Source organism: Solea solea, chromosome 6, assembly GCF_958295425.1.
Source record: "Solea solea chromosome 6, fSolSol10.1, whole genome shotgun sequence".
Classification (NCBI taxonomy): Eukaryota; Metazoa; Chordata; class Actinopteri; order Pleuronectiformes; family Soleidae; genus Solea; species Solea solea.
Genome location: NC_081139.1, coordinates 21,269,361 through 21,283,689, shown reverse-complemented (window position 1 = coordinate 21,283,689; position 14,329 = coordinate 21,269,361). Strand labels below are relative to the sequence as shown.

Here is a 14,329-nt window from a genome sequence, read left to right as displayed (position 1 = left end):
GGGTGAGTGAGGGAGTGTAGGAGCAAAGGATAGGATCCCAGAACAGAGTATGAGCCTCACGCACTCTCACACACAAACCTCTGTTGGCTCCCTCCCTCTGTTAAGCTTTGTGGAATAGTGGATTACTCTCTAAATTGAGCCACTCATCGAGTAGATCCAGGCATGATCAGGTCAGTAGTCATTTGCTCTCTTGTTGGGGAAAAAAAATATTGTTTTCATCTCCTTTCAACAGAAATGACAATGATTCTGCTGCTTCTTGCACATTCCTGTCCTTGTCCATTCTCTCTCGTCTTGTCCGGTGACCTCTTCCATTTATTTTCCTTGTGCTCACCACATGTGCACATGCCAAAGTTTATTTTCTTCGTATATAAATATATATATGTATATATATATATATATATATATATATGTACAATATGCACGTCATTCTAGGTAGTTTCTCCTCTATGTCTCAACTCACAAACACTGTTTTTCTCCAGTTTTCCTCATGCACTGTGTAAGACAGCAGAGTCGTGTTGCTCTGCACACAGTGCAAAGTTCTCCCTGCCGATGTGGTTTGGCAGTGTTTGTGTTGAAACATAGGTGGATTCAAAGAATTAGAGACTTGTCTCTGCCGGCCATGCAGTTTTGTGGCCAGAGGGTAAAAGCCCTCTCACACATGCACTGAATGTACCGGAGGAAAGAGTGAGAAAAGTATCACTGAGCATGCATGAGAGGCAACATCAGGTTGCTCTTGCATGCATGTCCTTTATGTTTCCATCACAATTAACTTAAATTGAAGTATGAGAAAAAGTGAGCTCATCTTCAAAGTGGTTGCATACAATACGTATCATTTTCTCAAATGTCCTTAATCGGTCTTCGACATCAATAAACATCCGGTCCGTTGCCTCTGACACTGACATGTGTGCGTTCTTCAGGTGGCAGTGTGTCGGAGCAGTGTTGAAGTGTGAGATGAACCATGGAGGGGTGCAGGAGGACAGTCACTAGCCGAGCCAGAAGCCTGACATTCACCACCACCACGACCAGCAGCAGCAGCAGGAGGAGAAGCAGCAGCCCAAGGGGGAGCCACAGCATGCAGCTGGGCTCTCACTAGCACCAAGTGGACCTGGTCCCTCTCCTCTTCACCTGAGGGCCAGGGCTGCAGAATGCTCAGTCCTGTCACCCCATACAGTAAGTCCACGCCAAGCTTATTTTCATGTGTATACACTGAGTGGTCACGGGTTCTTTGACATGTGTGCAAAACACTGACGCACCTCGCCTATAGTCTTGTCTTCCTGCACACCTTATCTTTTGACCCCCTCTTTTGTCCAGGATTCATCTCCTGTGGTTGCGTAGAGGAAGGCAAGGGGCTGAGGGAAGGGGGGGGGGGATGTCTCCAAGAAGTCATGTTGAGAAGCCTAATGGACTTAACAGCTGAGTCCTCAGGCTTTGCCTTGAGCAAATTTAAAGAAAGTGTTCAGTCAGTACAAAAAATAAATGTAAATACGTTTGTCCAATAGATATTGTACTACATCGAATATCTCAAACTAACATATATATGTATATATATATATATATATATATATACATATATATACATATATGCACAAATGCCACAGAAATAATTGAAGAAGACAACAGTGACAAAAAAACATTTGTTGGACAATGACGAGACTGATATTGGGTTCCAAGCTTATTAAAGTTTGGATGGAGTTCATGGATGGAAGGAAGACTGAATGTGGCTCGACATGCTAACAGCTAGCTCCAAGGTAAAACCCCAAACTACCCCAGTACTAACAAGCAGAAAGGTCCGTGTCGCCGCCATGTGGAGCGAAGGTGGACGCACTTCGTTCAATAAACCGATCCCTGTTAGTGCTTGTTGACTGGGACAAGGACAATAGTCCATTGAGCGGCGTAACTGTGCATGGAACTGTAGCAACTGTCTGTTTTTCCATGTCCTTAATGTGAATTTGTGATAATAACAGTTTGTTTAAACAGGAACATGAACATACGATATTTATCTATACAACAAATTTGGGTTTGGTGGATATTTTGATATAGCCTTTATGTGCGATGAAACTGTTTCCCTTTAAAAACTGCCCGATATTTCTGCAGCTGCACTATGTAGATGGATAAAATCATACGAATCGTACAAATCAGCGAGAGTGGTGTCAGTTTGGATATATGCTAATCATGGGAGGATGCTATCCAGGCTGATGAATATGCTTATATTGATTGCCTGTGCTATTGATTAGGCCAAGCTTTAACAGGATTACAACGCTAACCTGATTGGAATAATGCAACAGGGATTTACGGCACTGTGTATTTTGCATTCCAAATAGCAACACAACGCAAAAGGCACGGACACAGCGAACAGCCAACGTGAGAACAAGGGAGTTTTCTCAGTCGACGGGAGTTTTAGTAACGTGCGTGTGTCACATTCCTTTCTTCAAAAAAAAGACTCTGTGTCTTGTCAGATTTCTTCCCACAGAAACTTTGACTCCCACTCAGTCCTCATCCTTTGTGTGTTACAGACACAAACAAGTAAACAGGCAATCACAGTCACCCTCGCCTCATCATGGGCTCTGTCCTTAATGATGATAGTGTGTCTCATGAATAGAGGGATGAGCAGTTGTCACCATTTCTCAGTCACCACTGATGCCACTCTATGAGTAAAAGGCACATTCTTAGTAACCTGGTGTCAACAGCCCCTCATTAGTCCCGCATTGAGGGACACATAAACGTTGCCCTGTGCCTTTTATACACACACACTCATTAGGCCTCCATACTCATCAGAAGAGCTTGTTAAGCAAATTGTAGCACACCTCAGATCCTCATTAGGTGTTATATTGTAGATGTGAACGGCTGCTGGTGAAATGACAGAGAAAGAGCAAAGTGAAGGGCAGATGGAGAGGACATGTGGAGGCACTGGTCAGCTGCAGCCTGATATATGAGTGGACACAATAAGCAAAGAGGGGCCAGTTCAGCCTCTGCCACATGTGTGTGAGCTAAAGGAGTGGGGGAAGGGGAAACTGACCACACAGGGTTGAACACACAGTCCTGTCTTTACTAAAGCACAGAGAGAGAGAAAGACACAGAGAGGGGGGACAGGAGTCTAAAGAGGAAGGACAAAAACACGAGTGAAAGTGTAATACAATTATGATTAAGAGTGAACTTATTACCTCTGTCGTGTTTGGAGATGAGTCAACACGACTGCATGTGTGTGTGTGTGTGTGAGTGAAACGTCCACGGCGAGACTCACATCACTCAGGTGGATTACAGGAATCCATCTCTCAGGAGTTGCAGGTTAGGGATGTGTGTAAGCGTATTTGGATATAGTACAGTAGCTGATTGGCTGAGAGCTGACTGTGGCCGGTGGACTGTGCAGGCCTGGGGTAAAGGGGGAAGGGGAAAGGCAAAGGTGAGGGTGGGGGCTCCTTCACTCGGGCTTCATGCTAAACATTTTAGACTGTGGACACTGCTTACATAACAATCCAACCCTCATTTACCCTGTAAGGGCACATATTGCTGGATGACATGCGTGTCCATTGTCCAGTGAGAAGGCGTCCTGACAGGCTCACGTAACATTTCCTCTCTGATGTGTTGTGTATTGATCTGCCAAGCAGTGGTGTGAAATAACTCTTAACTAATACAAATGAGCTAGTAATGTGCAAACAGCTGATAGGGTCATTTATTCTCTCTCTACTTTCTCCCTCGCTTCCTTCAGCCCGAGAGTGGACAGTGTGTGTTGAGCGTAAGGAGAGGATATGTGCTTTTGTAAATAGATCTCAGGTTAGATTCCTGGCATTCCAGCAACCTGACTCATCCGATAGATGACCAGGAGTCCCTCTGCCTGTTGGCCGGCCGAAACTAACCGCTGCACCAAAGGAGTGCATCTTGGAGCGTGTCTGTTCGTCCTCAGGAAATGTAAGCCTTTGTTTATTGTGAGTGGAGTAAAAGCACTAACAGAGGACCTTTCACGAGGGTGATTTTTGCCAGCCAGCCACCTCTGATGCTTCACAACCCCCAAATCCCATTCCAGGCAGCCCCTTCCCCCACACGTACTTTCATCTAATTAACCTCTAATTACTCATACTGACCATGCATTGGACCACGAGTCCAACTGACCTCCACCGATGCACAGAAAACAGCCATATGTTTGCGTGAATGTGCTGTCTTGTAAGGAAAAACAACAACTATATGGTTATCTAGATTTTCTGAACATAGAAAAAAAAAAAGATATTTCTCATGAAGGAAGCGGCTCTGTATGGCACTGAAACTGGTTTTAGTGGAGGCTGTTGACGGCCTGACAGAGAGCTCGGAGGGTCACTCACATTAAGTCCATCTCTTTATTAGATCGATCCGGTTGCTGTTTACAAGGACCCTACACACACATTCTTGTACAGCAATCTTAGTGAGGACACTTAAAGATACACATTTTAACACCCTGCCCCTTACTCTAACCATAACCATCACAACTAAATACCTAACCGCAGCCCTTAATCTAACTCTAACCTAAACCCAGTTCTAACCCTCACAAAAGCCCTTTAAGGTTTAAGGTTGTGAGGAACAGCCAAAATGTCCTCACAAAGATAGGGTTTTTATATAGTGCTTATTTGGCTGTTTAGTGACCCCACAGTTGCCATGTAGCATTGCAGTTTCCATCATGATATGGACAGGAGAAGAAAGGGGGGGAGGATGTGTTTATCACAGCACAGTCATTTTACCTCACCCCCCGCTCTGGTCAGATCACAGGAGGTGATTATGTTTCTTTATGTTTACAAAGAGAGAACATTGGCTTATGTGGACCTCCCCACATATGTGACTGCTGTGGCCATGCACAATAAAACATATACAGCTGATTTTCTGAAATCAGCTGTATTAAAGGATAGATTGACAAGTCTGGCTGAGGAGGTTGAGTTGGTTCACCTGCACCTAATCTGCAAGTCAACGTGTCCTCAGGAGTCAACCTTCTGACATTAACAAAGATATTAACAACATATGAAACCTCTGGAGGTAGGAGTGAGATAAATGTGACCGAAGCTGGATTACAGGAAACAAATGCCTCCTTTTTTTTTTTAGTGGAAACAAATGATTCCTAATACAGAATAAGATACACTCATTGGAAACTGGCAGTGGTGGTATAGAGGTTTCACAGGCTGAGTGCTTTCCTGCTTGTGCTGAATGCATTCAATGTTCTCTGTATGAAGGGATATTATAAATGTGTGTTGCACCTTCTTACAGTGGCGTTCATGTCAAAATGCAAAAATGTGACGTGAGCATTTTCATAGCCCTGAACACAGTAAACACTGGGTTACAAATCATTTAAAATGGACATAATTGGAGGGACATTATTATAATAGTAATATTTGTTACATAATATGTTTACAGGTGTACTGTGGAGATGAGTGGTCTGACCTCCTTTCATTTTCCTGTTTCCATGGTTGTAACTTTGCATTCATCTGTGCCCAGTTGCCGAAAGATGAAGGACAGATCCAGAGGAAACACTGCGGGTCTGCTGGTCGACAGTATGATAATCACAATGATTAAGGAAAACTGTCATAGTAGCAAGCCGGCTTAGTGCTCATCTTTGTCTCTCGGTAAGCCAAGCATGGCCAAGAATGGACGGGTGTTTCCAAGCCCCAAGCATGAGATGCAAGATTAGTGTTAGGGGCTCCCTCACTCATCCCTCCTAATACTCAAACCCTGCTCCCTAATATCTTCACTACACCACAGATGTCTAGTGCTGCAGCACTCAGGAACACTAAGAGGTTTTTTAATCAATCCCAGCAATTACACAAATGGACCTTTTCTGCAAAATAACACAGTGTTTTAAATGTTATTCAATAAATGAAGTGGCCCGTGTGAAAGTCTTGACACTTGACAATTCATAGAGGGAATATATGATGTGATATGATACTAATATTTTATTATTTATCATATAATGAGTAGGGTTTGAGATATTTTTTCCTCATTCAAAAAGGAGGAAGGTTAAATGCTCAATACTGATGTCTTTAAACATTATTCTCCTTATTATCATTATTATTATAATTATTATTATTGTTATAACCTTTATTTAAGCAGGAATAAAAAGGTAACTGACTTTAAAAAGAGTGTCCTGGCCATGACAGTGTAGTTAAAGGCACGATTACAACCACTCAAGCATACACAAACAGAATAAATAAAATAAAATAAAACATACATATAAGCTACTTAAAATATACATAGTGTGACATAAAATAAGTGTCCCATGAGACCATATTTTTCAGTTTCCACGTATTTAAATGCATTTTTTCCTAATTCCTAATTCGGACTCTTGTAACTGGCAATAGGAATAAATCCTATTTTAACCATAGATTAGTCATTTTTGATTATATTCAAGAAATGTTTGAAATTTGTTATTGTAGAGTAGTTTTTAAGTAACTTATTTTTTTACATTGACTTGGACTAAAGCGTTCATCTACTACATTACAGGCTTACTGAAAGGATAAGGAGTAAGATTCGCCAGTGATGATTCTTTAATTCTTGTCAGATTGTTGCCAAGCACTGACACTCCCCATAAGCCTTGTGCGCTCTAATCCTTCATTAGTCTGGTTTTGTCAGTCTGGTGCAGGACTCATCCGGACTCTTTATTTCACTCTTTCATCGTCTGATCTCGCTGTGATCCTGTGCAGTTTTCGCATTCCTCCGCTGAATTTTCAACTAGGATTCATTTCATATCATTCAATATGTTGTAGATAGATTATAGACCATCTGGTGAAGACCGGGTGTGAGGAGTATATTAAAGGTAAAGCGGCAAATGACTGACTCATGTCTGCGATCAGCATGCCAAGTGAGTATCAGTCTGACGGTGCTGAATGTGTCTCTGTGGTCGTACGCATGGACGAGCTCTGGATTTCAGTATGTGTGGAAATACTAGCTTTTTACCCTTCTTAGATTCTGCAGATAGTGATTGAACTTTGAACTCTGCTCACATAGCCCTTTAAATCTCTCAGTTTAGTTATTGCGACCAGACAGACGGCAACAGGCAAGTCTTGTTTGGCAGGGTGGAGGAGAAAAAGTGTGTTTGTTTGTTAAATTGAATTAAATGAATGAAATATAGCACGGAGCCAGAAGTGTTGTACAACTGCAGAATGAGTTCATTGAGATTGGCAGAGAAAATGTTGTTTAATAATCAAGTTATGGAGGTTTAAAGCATGATTTACGCGTCTTTCCTCTGTGGCCGCGGCTGTTTTCAGTGATTTTCGTCTACCACTTCATCGACGCACACTGCAGGCCACTTGAACTTCATTCAAATACAAACACAATATTTGTACATACAAATTTAACTTAAAACAATCTATTCAAAACACAATCAATGAAATATGTGTGTAGCCAGAATACATACAGCTCAGGAAAAAAGACCAAATAAAGGAACTATTTATCTTCTGTGCTAATTTACTGGTGATTTTTATCCTTAAAGCTTAGAGTTGTGCAGGTGAATGAACATTGGACTCCTGAGCACAGGTTTCCTCAAACATCCAGTAGTTTCCTCAAACATCCAGTAGTACTTTTACAGTTTTTATGACTCTTATATTGACAAGATGTCTACACTTGTCATTTTATAATACAATATCTGTAGATTAGCTGTAAAGGTCAGTAATAAACACCCAACAGGTAAAATGTAAACTTATATAGGGTAACTTTGTCCTTACTCATTGCTTTTAATGTTGTTGTTTTTCTCATGTACTATGATGAACTCCCTGGAGCATAGGGATTTCTCTGGTCCAGGGAGGGGCCTGTACCGGTCGAGAGCACTGGGATCCCTGGATTGGATGAACAGGATTATTGGGCTGAAGGATCATTTCATTTAGGGATCAACATGTGGACCGTTTAGAGGTCCATCTGGTGGTCCCAGAGGACATGTGACACAACCTGAAATAATCCACATATAGACTGTTTCCGACGAGACGCGTGAGCGTGTAAATCCCAACACCTTCCTATCAGTTCCCGCTTTTCCGAGACAAATTGTAAAATAAAACCAGTAGTGGTTTTGAATAGAGCAGAGAGAGTAACATCATCCTCCATCAAACTGTTCATGGCAGATTACTGCGATAGTGAAAATAATTACATTTTGAATCAATAAAACAATCACAACTAGACAATCAATCACCAATTATTTTAACTTAACACAACAGAGGTCAAACTTTGTGTTTGTTTCTTTGGTAACAGAAGGATAATTTACCGTAATATACTGTAAATCTAGACGGCACTAGTGTGTCAACAGCGTGCCATACACTTCACCGTAATCAGACTTGTGTATGGGTAAGAATCTTGCAAAATCGTCCATATCCAAATACAGGGGTGTGATACTGTATCACACCATAGAATATTGGAATACTTAAGGGGTATTGATATTTTCTTACACAACTTAACTCAAGAGAGTAATCAAGGCCTTGGCTTCTTCCTCTGGTCCAGGCCTGGGGTCAAGACAGTTTAATAATACTCTGCAATGTCTGGAATGTCAGCCTAATGCCGGTTCAAAAAGACAAGCCCACAACCACTAAACCAGTGGATTAGTGTGTTGGTGTAATTGTGCGTGTATGATCACACACGACACGTGGAAATCAGACTTCTCCTGACTGCACGATCTGCACATTTGTGACAATGTTCCCAGATATGTTGCTCCAGTGTCTTGTGTGTGATATTTTGAAGAAGAAACTCCAATCTCCTTCTACACCCTGACCCCGCCTCCTTCCACCTCCTTGTCCAGCAGACCCCTGAGGTTTTGGCCGAATTAGATCACACGCTTGGTGGGGGTGGCTTTGTGGACTAAGAGTCTCACAAAGAGACAACAATGGCCCCAATGTGAGAGAGGCAAAGGCAGAGTGCAGTGCACTGGCTGATAGGGGCTTATCGCCGTGGAGACCAGGCTGGGGGCTATGTTGCCGGCCTCATATAAAGATTTGAACAGTTGTCCCCTACTTGGATGAGACTGTGTACAAAACCATTGGCTAAGCACTGACATGATTCCGGGAAAGAGTTCACTTGCCGACGTGATTATGAGAGCAAATATTCATGAAGCCAATGGTTTAGCTTGGTGGTGAGTTTTGGGAGAAAGATGGGTAAAATATTTAAATCGGGGGAAAACAACCTCAAACTGGTTTAGTCAAAATGTTTTAAATATGTAACTTAAACATGCCATTAATGTCCACTTTGGTCTTGTTCTGTGTAGGTCTGTTGAAGATGCACTGGTCTCCGGAGCACGCTGCCCCCTTATCTCAGTGGCCTGAGCAGCACCTAGATGTCACCTCCACCACTTCGCCCCCTTCTGCCCACAAACACGACCCCTACACTACAGCTGCTCGCCGTGGCTATGCCCCTGCAGGTTACCCATGGGCCAGTGATGACATATCAGCCCTCACTGCTTCTTCTCTGCTTAAACGCTATGCTGAAAAGTATTCTGGACTGGAGCTGTCCTATGAACGCCCCACTCCAGCGGCCTACTCAGAGACTTTCCTGAAAACTGAATCTGAGCCCTGGGCTCTGGGTCAGGGCATAGAGTGTTACCCTGGACTTGAGGCAATAACTGGCACTAAAGTGGGTGCCGCGTCTGTGGGAATCCCAGCCACAGGAAGTGTAACAGTAGTGAGCAGTAATTTGGCCTCTGAGTCAAGTTACAGCGGTGCTGGCTCCTGCAGCGCCCCGTCATCTCAGGAATACCCTCCTTCCTACAACAGCACCTACCTGTCCTCAGGATACTGCCCTCAACCTAGCGCAGCACTTCCCCCTGCCAATCTACACTCTTTGCAGGCAGCACCCACCCTAGTACCCAGCTACAGCGCCAGCACTCCCGTCTACAACTACCCACCTGGTTGCTACCCCCAAAGCAGCCTGTCCTCTGGATACAGCCACCCCAGTGCCTCCTACCTGCCCTCTGGGATTAATGCCCCAAGTCCTCTGGCGCCCAGGCCCACCATGGTGGGGGGCAGTTATAGCTACGCAGCTCACGCGCTGGGTGGGAGCGCTGAGGCAGGAGGACCACTGAAACGCAAGGCCTTTGAGATGGCAGAGGAGGGACAGGAGGGAGCAGAGGTGGAGGGTTCCCGCTACAGAAAGTATGGCAACGGCCATGGAAACGGTCACAGCAAAGGCCACGGCAACGGGCACGGCAACGGCTACGACATGAGCGGTTCTGCCTCAGATTCACAGGCGTTCAAACCTGGAAAGCCCCTGATGTCGCCCCCATATGGTGGTGCAGGGGAGTACAGCCCACCATCCGGTCTAGCAGGAGAGAGTGTGTCGGCAGAGCACAACTTTCCCCAGCAGCAGAGAATGTCGCTGAAGATCCCTGCAGCACACACTCGATCTGAGGACCCTGCTGGAGGCCACTGACAGCCGCCGTTGCCATTGGAGAGGATGCCCTCGCTCCAGGTTTCTTAATCCAGAGAGATTTGGGGGAATAGCATCGGATTTGTCAAAGAAAGGTTTAATTTCACTAGACAAGCTGGCACAAGAGTAGATTTTACTGTGCGTCTTTAACATTTTCATTGTTTGTGTTTTTTTCCAAAGATTCACACGGGCTGTTTGCCCTGTAAGGTTGAGCTAAGTCTTAGGTGGTGAGGTTGAGGCATTCTCTGCATAGACAGATACATGAAGACGGTCTATATGTGTGAGTGTCTGTTTCTCTCAGGATCCTATTTATTTCCTTTCTGCTACTGTGGTGAGGGCACTGCAGTGTTGCAGATGTAGAAATCAGTGTAATTGTGTGTGTAAAAGGGCCTTTGACTGCAATATGTGTTCGACCGCACCACAGAAATCATTACTGACCAAAAAACTACGGAGAGCAATAACTGGAATTGCGAGGCTACTTCTATTAGCACAATCACTGCTGCTTTACACAGCTCACTCCAAGGCCTGTGTCACTTGGCCTTGAGCCTCCTTTCATTCTTTCATTCTTTCATTCTTTCATTCTTTACCTGACGCGTGCTCTGCCGCCTCCCGCTCCCACTCTCTCTTTCATCCACTTTAATACAAAAACGAAGCATATGTGAAGCCGCCATTCAAATAGTGTTGTCATAGAGAAAGAGGGAGGTGGAGAAACCGAATGTTTTAAGTTTATTTTCAAATGTATTTAGCATTCACACAGAGACAGTATACAGAGTATATGCAGATCATGTCGAAAAGGATGTTGTTTACATGCAGATTTATATCCTAAAATTGAACAGGTATATTTTCATAAGAGTCTAAATAATAATACGTGGTCCAGTCTATATTTTGTCTACTATATTTCCAACATTACAAGATATGAAAAAAAACGTTCAAACCAAAACAAGTAAAAAATGCTTTATTCCGCTCTCCGCTGAGATTGACTCAGAGCAAACAGTTTAGAGGTGAGTGAGCCTGTTCGTATGCACAGACCACACTGAGAGGCGCGCGGGTTTACGTCGTCCTTTAAGCTCAACGTTTGCGAGTGAGAACCTCGATGTTACATTCGTCGTGAAGATCTACCTGCTTGTCTTCTAGGATTTACCTTTTTTTTTTTTTTTTAATATGCATTCTCTTTACCTTTGCCTCTCAAAAGGATGATTTATAAGTTGTGTTATTGAATACTCAGGAAGAATATTGTTACCTCAGAACGATGAAATAAGAATGTATGTTATTACCGTGGGCTGTTTGTAAGGAGCTTTACGGAGGAAAAGATGAAAATGAAGCCACGGCTTTGTCGTGGAGAAAAAGATACTCTGAAAACTTCAGGGAAATTATGAACTTACAAGGCCTTTGATACTAACAGTAGAATAAACACACACACACACACATGCATGCAAACACGTTGCTTTGTAGCTCTGGGGAAATTAAACTTTTTGTATCAAGGCCTGAAATGTTGAATGTAATTCAGACTTTTTTTCTTTTTTTTTTGGACAATACATGCCATAATGTACATCAACTATGTTTTTAGATATATGAAACATATTTTCTTCATGTATAGATGTAATTCTCTTATAGGTTTTGATGGCGAGATGAATGACATGTTAAGTGTTAGTGTAGTTAGCAGTGGGGGAATTGTTTTGTGGGCAAAAAGTCAAAACACAGCACTCCTGGTGGACAATGTTTAACAATTTGACATATCACACAACCTCGACACGCTACAGTGTGGAAATGTGCTCTAGTGTCTGGTTTCTGTTTTCCCGTGTCAGTATTTTCACTTGACCACATGTCACCAGTCAATCAACCTGAATTTAGCTTTAACGAATTGAGCGCATGAAGAAGGGAGGAGCTAACTATGGCGAACATAAACAAATGATGCACTCTCAGAAAATATGTACAGTCACAACTCTGAAGCTTTTCTTTTCTTTCAAGTTGTCGGTTTGGTGCTCCACCGTTTCATAAATTGTGCCATACAAATTTATAGTGCAAAATTATTAATAGGCTTTAGACTGATATGCAACTTCGGATTTTGTTTAAAAAAAAAAGAAAAAGAAAAAAAAAAAAAATTAAAAAAAATTCAGTGTGATGAAAAATTACTTTATGGCCCTTTTTTGAAGCACAGTCATGAAATTAAACTTCCTCAGAGGGTGGAGCTGTTTTTGCTTCACATTATGCTGAATAATAATAATAATAATAAAAAACACAACAGATTAATGGTTAATTCATCAAAAAATTTATTCTTAAACCCAATTTTTTGAAAAGTATCTAAGCGCTTAGCTTCAACAATTGAATGCTCTTCAATGCCACATAAAGAATGTGTTCCACATGGAGCGACACACACACACACACACAGCGACAGACGCCTGTGTTTGCCGTTTCTTGTCGTTCCTCCTGCTCATGGAATTATGTGGAGAGTTGAGTTTGTCCAAGAATTGAAATTCAGTGTTACCTTTGTGATTCAGGTGTACCTTCCTCGTCGTATCGTGTTCATTGTCTGTGACCATTTCTACCTCATTCTGAAGAAGTGCATTGAAATATTTATTTCATGTCATCTCACAAGCCAGTTTAAGGAGCAACGTATATCGACTTCTCGTCTACCTCACAGAAGACTGTCGTGTCATGGAAATGAAGATATCATACCAAAAAAAAAAAAAAACCTTGACTTTGTCTTTTTGTCTGTGAAAATCAAAAATGTTTGAGGTTTGATTGTCCTCAGTTTTTGCTAAAATATACTATGATGAAACCCTAACATGTGTTGCTGTTGGCTTTATTTTTACATAAATATACAATATGTCAAATACATAATGTCACTTAACTCTCAGGGGGGGAAAAATTGGAATAAAATAATGACCACCCAAGGAATTCAGCTCTTTATACAACACACACACACACACACACACATTTATATAAGAGAGCATAGAATAAAAGGACTGACGAAGATCCTGACCTGACCCTCTTCCTCTGGACACCTCCTATCACAGCATTATTGTCTGGAGGGCAGAGGGCATGTGCTGGCGTGTGACAGATGTCTCAAACTTTTGTTTTGTCAGTCTTGGTGACTCAAACCCTGCAGCAACATCCAAACACCGCAGCAGACTTCACTTATCTGCACGTATACTGTATTTCAAACACGCCTCACAACACATTCCTGGCAAAAGCCGAACCTTGAACCTCCGTTTACTGACCTATAATCACTGAGATCAGTCACTTTGTGATAAATCTCATAATGACCTTTTCATATCTCTGTACTCATAAGCTGCACATTGCCCCTCTGCCCTTGGGATATTCATAACAGGCTCTTCTCAGCTCACAAGTGGCAGTGTCAGACACGACGTTCAACAGCGACACCTAGAGGGTCATTTTAAGAAGTACAATGACACACTGTGAGAATAACACTGTGCATGTGAAAAACTGTTAAAAACAAACAAACAACAGTGACAGTTATAAACTTCATAAAAACAAACATCACAGCAGAGATGCATGAGAATAAATGATGGAACTGTTGCAAAACCTGGATGAATTTCACTCAGTCTCTATTTTATTTTATTATTTAAAGTTGAATTTAGATCCTGGTTTAAATTAGTTTTAAACCAGGATCTGGTTTAAAACCAGACCCCCCAAAAATAAAAAAAATAATATTCATATATATCTATTTTAATATCTTTGCAGATTTAGTGTCATTATTATTTTAGTTTTTAACAAAAGTGATGAGAAAAGGAACAACATGGCAGCTTGTGAGTATAATATACTGTATATATTTTTTTTATTTTCTTCACTTCTTCACAACATTGGTGGTGATATTATACGCTGTAGTGTGTGGGGCTGCAGAACTGTATGTTCACAGGGACAATCTTACTGTGGAGCGACGACCTTCTGGAGAGAAATGTTTAAAACAAAACATTTGAGGAAGCTACATGGTTGTCTTGTTATTCCCTTCAGGTCC

General features: G+C 42.2%; 1 protein-coding gene across 1 annotated transcript; it reads left to right on the top strand.

Annotated features, from left to right (window-relative positions):
* On the top strand, positions 1–13,135 carry si:dkey-195m11.8 (fidgetin). The gene is made up of 3 exons (XM_058632453.1): positions 1–170; positions 918–1,170; positions 9,194–13,135. Exons 2-3 carry the CDS (start codon positions 1,146–1,148, stop codon positions 10,351–10,353), a joined length of 1,185 nt encoding a protein of 394 aa, XP_058488436.1. The 5' UTR covers positions 1–170; positions 918–1,145; the 3' UTR covers positions 10,354–13,135.
* Positions 13,136–14,329: the final 1,194 nt, after the last annotated feature.